We start from the raw sequence: 7,500 nt of genomic DNA on the forward strand, positions 1-7,500 counted from the left end.
TTACTCTAGAGCGGTGCAACTGTATCACTTAGGCGACATTTGAAATTACTCAACGTTTAGTAAACTGCACCATGGTACAAAGTATGGCTGATGTTACCTCTCTTTGTGTGGGGCTAAAATGACCCAGAATTACAAAAAAGGCGTTAACCCTCTATTTCTAATGAAATTTGAAAATTCAATTATATTCATTCAAAGAGGAATCCCCAAACGAACTGGGCAATTGCAATTTAGAAAACCCGTCCCTCCTGACATACTTGTTACTATTCCTAAACTAAAGTAAATTAAGGCAAAATTTTCAGTCACTGAACAATGTAAAAATTATAAAAAAATATATATAAAACGCAAAGCAAAGATAATTGGATTCAGTAAAGCATACAAAAATAACGTTGCATTTGCAAGAATATATATACAATGTAAATAGTAACTATGACTGATATTGTGATGTATTTCCATTTAATCAAACATAGGATCGACTGGATTTAATCATCAAGGCACTCATGCTGTGGTGCTTCATGTCAATAATAAATTTAAAAAAAAATGTATCAGATGAAAGAAAAAAAGAAAACTTATTCTGACATGCTCACTTGTAATCAGTCACTTCATAGGAAAGAGCATTAAAGTCCACTTGTAAGAGGATATGTGAATAGAACACATCATCAAAACAATAGGTAAAATAGTAAGTGGTAATAGTATCTTTAGTAGTTGGGTATAAGTTTTCCCCATCGTTTGCAATCGCCATGCAATAAGCCATGAGTATAGCATGCTCAGGCGAGGCTCTAAGAAAGGCCAAACAACATGCCCAACAGGTAGACGTTATATAAAAAATGCCATAAGTAATATTTCTTTCTGAAGCAGTCGTTGATAAAAATGAATGAAAAGTCAGTTAAGTCTTGACACATTCCAAATATTTCTTCTTTTTATCCTCCAAGATGTGTAGATGAGGGACACCCATATTCACCTGAGTCGGGCCTGGCTGACCTGCCCGGCCTTCCTGTGCCTGTCTCAACTTTGCCTCAAAATTAAGCTGTTTCTCTTTTTGCTCCTGAGCTTTCAATTGACCCTGATCGACCTCGACTTGAGGTTGCGTTTGGCCATCTGTTTGAGCCTGGACAGGAGGCTGCGGGGGTTCAGCATGTGTCTGCTCTTGGCCCTCAGGCGCTTTCTCTGCAGGCAGAGCCTGTACCTGGCCTTCAGGTTTCTCCGTGCTTCTCTCAGCCTATGGTGTGTCATACACGAGATATGACAAGGTGTGTTGCATAATGCGATGTCATAAAGTATAACTGGATTCTAATTTTCGGCGTTGCACATTAGACAACATTATCAATGAATCAATATATACTGTATGATAAGGTGTCACTTGTCATCTCATTCTCTTTACCCACAATAAAGGCATGATCGTGCAAGAAAGGCATGCAGATGTTCACCTTTTCTGTGGCAGACACAGTTGCATCTGCGGTCATTTGCTTCATCCTTGATTGGAAATTCATCATTTTCATTTCTTTAGATGCTGCAGAGTCCGCTGGTCTCCCTCCCCCCGGGGGTGCCTAGGAACAACATTATGGTGTTATCAAACACAAAAAGCTGCCACGCCTACGCCACTCGTGGCGAAAAGCTGGTAACTAGAGACCCTCACACTCTCCTTGAACCTTGACCAGGCCTGTCAATGCTCACACTGTCTAAGCATCACTCTTCTCCTGACCAAAACAAGAGTGATTTGTCAACAACTTGTGGCTCTTACACAAGGCACTGGTAATGGTTCCAGGGAATGTGGCGGGGACTATTGCGGTGAGAGTGGAACTGCTGCATGTGTTAAGTGAAGTAGTCGTGTAACATGCTTACTTCGTCAGAACCTGCCTTCTCTTCCTTTATTGTTCAAAGTAGCACATGCTCTCTCTCTCCATGCTTTGTTCTAAGCTGGTTTATTGTCAACAACATCAATAATTATGTCTGTTTTATCAATAGTCATTAAGTTGCCTGTTATATTAAGTTACAGTTATGGTGATAGTTTGTATGAGCTGTCTTTTACAGAGTCAAGACAAGGCTCTACTTGGATCATGGTTGGGGAGTAAGACAGAGAACATACAGACTAACAGGACTAGAGGCAAGACTAAGCTGGGGAGGTCCGAGTGCTGTGGCGGACAAGACTCTAGTGCACTTATCTCAGGTTAGGTGGGAGAGGGGGGGTTGGTTGTCTCATATTTAGCGACTTGTATGATCATATCTTTAGTGCTGCCGATAGCAAGAGTTAGTCATGCACTTGAGTAACTAGAAATCACCTGGGCATCGCTCTCAGCCTTTGCCTGCTCCGCCCGACTCTTCATCTTGAAATCAATAATCTGGGAAACGGAGGTACGGAGGAGTCAATATTACATGAAGAATTTTCTTATTATTCAGGTCTTTGCATTGTTAATAACAACACTATTTATTTATTCATTTAATATAAAACTTCTGTTTACGAGTTTGTGGGGATGTCAAAGAGGTTTAACATAATAGAAAAGAGAAACTGCTTGTGTTAGGATTGTAAAGTTCCAAAACATAAAATATGATGTTTCAGTGAATAAAAATAATATCTAGCTACGTGAAAGACAGAGCCAGTAGAACTGAAGTACGTCAATTAAGGTTTTCTGGGTAACTCTAGGATCTCTATGGAAAACAGTGATCTCTGCATTGCTTTGCCAAAATTGATCTTCTGTCAGCTAGGGCTAAAGGAATTACACACTTTTATCTTTATACAACACTGCCAACCACAAGAGGCTACATTTAGAAAAGGTGTTACGTAATTGTGATCCTAAGACTTTGTGCTACATGTAAAATTGGCGTGATTCCATCCAGTCAGTGGTATGAAGTGCGCAGTCTACTCACGCTGTCAACTGGTATTTCTACGGGCTATTTGCTCCCCGTTTCAAGAGGCTTTACTTAAAGAGTGGCTGGTGACATAACACTACAACTCGGTGTGTCGAGAGATTGTAACCTACAGACGATGGATGAATGAAGAGTGAGCTTCAAGTCTGCTTTTTTCTCTCTTTACATGCAGCTATAAAAAATCAAATCGGTTTGAAATATACAATTATATATGTATATTTTATAAAATCGAGAATTTGTGAAGGGTATTGATAAACATCTGCTTAGGGTGTTACCTGTGCGTTACTAAGTCTACTGATTCTGATATAATCTACCTTCATTTTCTTTTGACCTTCATAGAAATATCTTTTAAAAACCAATATTCAACCAATATCCAAAATACCCCCAAAATATATAGCAATTTTGTTGATACCAACTGTAATTGTACAGCAATTAAAGCATTTTGAGCTGAAAAGACCAAAGATAGATTTGATGAACAACTCGGCATGGGTTCGCAGCTTTACAAACGTAAGGAACCAGAGTATGCAATATCTAGCAGGATTTATGTAAGCAGAAATATTCACCTTAGATTCCTTTGGCTCCTCCTCTTTTGCCTACAAAGGAAGGGATAGAAAGAAGTTTTTGAATAATAAAGAAAGGAAAGAAGAATGATGAAAATGGAATAGAAAAGAGTTGACTTGGATGATTATATGTATGTCTTCAGTAATTACCTTTTAGGAATTAGAAAAAGATATATGATTGTGTTATAAACTTAATTATCCTAATCTGATAATATGTCAATTATACATTTTAATAATAAAGTCTTAAGTGTATAGGAGTGATTATTTTAACAAAACAAAACGAAATAAATAAAACCCAAGACCGCACAACTATTGCCAATGACAGTTTACAGCTTAAATACAGTACTGCTCAGGTCATCACAGATGTACACAGTTGCCACAGATGTACAGAACATGACACATGTACAGCTCTACAACAAAGATTATACTACACACAAATTATACTTACATTGTCTATGGTTTATACAACAAACATGTGATCCTCACTACATACAAAATCATGAATAACATCAGCATGAACTAAATGAAATATATATCTTGAAGCTATAGTTAAGCAGCCAGGCAATTCTAATTCACTGAGAAAAAAATACGGTCGCTTTCCCATTCTAACCAAAGCTGATAGATGACCAGTTTAAAAAGAGAATAGGAAAACCTTCGTTCTGTCATCAACTTCCTGTCTATTGCAAACTGCTTTTAATTCCTTTCCCCAGCTAATTCAGAAGTTATTTCAAAACATACATAACGTAAATATGTGGAATTTCAACTATGAAGGGAGATCTAAATCTATTTTATGAAAATAAGTGAAGATTTTTTCAATTGCCAAACAGACCTATTTCATGTTATACAAAGCTCTAACCTGAACCACAACTCAAAAGAATTCCTAAAGAGCGGAATCATTTTTCTACAGATCTGAAGAACTGATATAATCTTAGTTCCTGCTGTTGTTATCAAAATGCTGACTTACCTGCACAGTGTGAGTCTTCTTATTCCATAGTATTCTACTTCTCTTACAGAATTGATCAATTTTAAGTATGAAGGGCATTTCTGTTTTATTTGATAAGGGTAGACTGTTGACTGAATTCTGTGTCTAACCTTGTGGTGTAAGATGTAAACGTCTTTTTTATCCTTTTATTTTAATCTAAGACAAACCCTGATGATTTGAAATGTGTATGTATAATTACGTGAAGTGATATAATATGAAGAAATAAATGGGTTAGATAAAGTTGAGTAATATCTCTTTGGCTCGAAGTCGTGGCTACTAAAAAAAACATTATCTACCAAACTTGTTAAATATTTATGTTGTCTGACGGTTATTTTTGGGTGTCAGTGAGTGATTCGTACAATCTTATCTTCTTCTTCCATTACGTTTTTGGCCTAATTTCCAATCCACCTCCAATAAAACGGCAATGGGCTCGCCTCACCCGGCAGTCAGCCACCTTCACCTGTATCCGCGAACTCACCTTGCTCAGGTCTCCTGGGTACGGCTCTATCCTGGCGTTGACTACCTCTCTCGAGTCCGTCCCGCTGTCGTACTCGGTGGAATACTGGCCGTCCCCGTCGATGAACCTCTCCTGTGATCCCTGTGTCAACAAAGTGGGATTTTGTAAGATTGAAAAGTCTAATGGGACGCATGACAGTTACGGCAATAAGAAGTCTGCAACCAATGGAGTATTTTTGTTTATTATATTGAACATTTAGCATGACAGGCAATCATCAAGAGCATCATTTCGTATTCTAAGAACTACATGTAAATGTGCATATGTACAGGATGTATACACATATATCACTGACAAAGCTGGGGAGGAAGATCGTACGAAAACCACAACAGTTTTCGTAAGGAGGTTCAGCATAACCTTAGTGTTATATACAGTAGTACTTACCGGTGTTACCTTCTCGTCTCTCTTTACCGAGATCCAGAGATAAAGTGTGTAAATAAATAAATGAGTAAATGATAGAAAACAGGCAAAAGAGAATAAAATGCAAGACATTAGCATAGGAAGTGTAAGTATATTGGGAAAAATGACTGCTATTTGTATTGAATCTTTAGCTTGCAAGCATTTTATCAATTAAATTGGATGATGCTTTGCCGTATACAGAGGTTGTAGTGCCTGCATATGGGACATCCACTCCTTTTTATATTACGATTTCACTGTCATTTAAGCATTTAAGGGGTTCCATACAGTTTATATATGCATTTATATATGCAAAGCCTGATTTTCTGACCCGATGAGGCCAGGATTCACAGCATATAAATATAATTTTCAAAATGCATGAATGAGGCAACTGATAAAATCTTGCAACTTACTTGATAATCTGTAGATCACCACTAAATGATTATTAAGTAATCCGAGCTACCTCAAGCAGTAAAACTAGAAAATACATTCGCTAACGTTACAAATTCTATCAAGTCATGACTAGTAATCGATGTACTTTAGCCTGGTTATTCTATTGTCTCAACTAATTGTGCAAAAGGTCACATTTTATAACAAAAGGTGACTAATAATTCGAATTGGTGCTTTAAGGGAAGATTAAAACTAAGGCACATTCTTCTTAATAACTACATCACTGAATACCCCTTCAAAATAATAATTCTGACTGAATGAATACACGGGCACCTTTTCATTGCCCTCAACATCTACATCCCTAATAATAACTACAGAATTCTCCTGGATTATTTTCCTAGTATGGTTTCTGCTTGCGAATCCACAGAGAAGTGCCTGGTTGTTTGTCCTCTTTTGATTTGCCCATGATTGGTTTTCTTCCCCAAAAACATAAGCAATTTCATCTTAACCATTCTGAAGTTTGTCTCTCATCTTATACAATTAAAAGTCCTTTCTTAATTTCTCATGACTAACTAGCTGGAACTGATTGTTGTCAATACTCCAGTTTTCATTGCTACATCTTTGTTCATAAATTCCTCAGATGCACAAGCTGCCTGCTGTATGGCAAATATAAAATTTCCAAGGGGCTTTCCTCAGGATCAATAACGCTTTATAGTATCATAATTTCTTTCGAAAGATTGATAAAAAAAACTTTTCTTCGTGACCCATTGTAATATCAAGTTTGGTCTACTTATACCATTTCAGTTCATTAAAGCAGTCATCGGGAAGTGATGTATTGCAAAAACATGGTTTATCGCAAAAGAAAAAAAGAAAAAGATTAGACAAGGAAAAAGAGATGTCTAAAAATTAAAAGGTGAAGTAAAAAGTATATGAAAAGGAGTTTAATCGTACTTTTCATTAGTACAAAGTGACACGAAGCTCACTGGATACAAAATGTTGACTTACCTTAACTACTTCCCTCATTAATAATATTCATCCTGCTTTATTTCAGTTCCTATCTCATTTCCTCCTATTCTTTCTCTAACTAACATCCAAACAAAAACCGTTCATCACCAGACGATATTTCCAAACACTTCAACACCGAGAGAGCAGAGCAGCGGCAGCCACTCCGAGGCAGCGCGGTGGCCGTCCTTCTCACCTGGGAAGGATAGCGACGCAGGTTCCTGTCTGTGTCCACAATACTCGAGACATCATCATTATCGAAGGAGTCCTCGAAGTCATCACCGTACCGATAGTGAGGATCATCATTGTAGTAGTCACCGTAGTATGAGTCCTTAAAGGTTATAGAGGCTAAATTTAGCATACTGCTACGACTATCTTAACATCTTACTTCCGAAAGTCTTGTAAATTTACAGTGCCAAGAACCTATGTAATGCAGTTAGCATTCTATGACCAAAATTCCAATAGGCCTTGGGTTTGGCAGTCAAGTTTGTAATATCACCTGCCATACAGATTAACTAATTCTACTGTTAATGCACAATGCACCTAAACTACCATAATATTTTTAAGAGGCGTAAAAAAGTATCTCAATGTTTTTAATGTTCTAGTGCTATAATAGTACATGACCGCATTACTCATGCCTGATTCATTCTAGATACTGTGTTGTGACCTACAAGAAAAGAGACCGGAGTAATGGAGTGCACCCATAACCAATACTTTGGGACCTGCAGGCAGTAGGAATACTATCCTTACCTGATAGTCCCCACGATGGCGAGGATAGTAGTCGTCATACTCCG

General features: G+C 37.6%; 1 protein-coding gene across 1 annotated transcript in view; it reads right to left on the reverse strand.

The window, feature by feature from the left end:
- The window catches only part of unc-13, a gene marked incomplete at its 5' end in the record, with an annotated part of 806,055 nt that overhangs the window by 448,614 nt on the left and 349,941 nt on the right, over positions 1 to 7,500 (reverse strand). Inside the window, 7 exon segments of the mRNA XM_070128168.1 lie at positions 959 to 1,216; positions 1,425 to 1,544; positions 2,277 to 2,336; positions 3,426 to 3,455; positions 4,883 to 5,002; positions 6,903 to 7,037; positions 7,457 to 7,500. The exon segment at positions 7,457 to 7,500 is cut by the window's right edge and continues 130 nt beyond it. Coding sequence (XP_069984269.1) covers positions 959 to 1,216; positions 1,425 to 1,544; positions 2,277 to 2,336; positions 3,426 to 3,455; positions 4,883 to 5,002; positions 6,903 to 7,037; positions 7,457 to 7,500 — 767 coding nt within the window.

This window comes from Penaeus vannamei, chromosome 12, assembly GCF_042767895.1.
Source record: "Penaeus vannamei isolate JL-2024 chromosome 12, ASM4276789v1, whole genome shotgun sequence".
Lineage (NCBI taxonomy): Eukaryota > Metazoa > Arthropoda > Malacostraca > Decapoda > Penaeidae > Penaeus > Penaeus vannamei.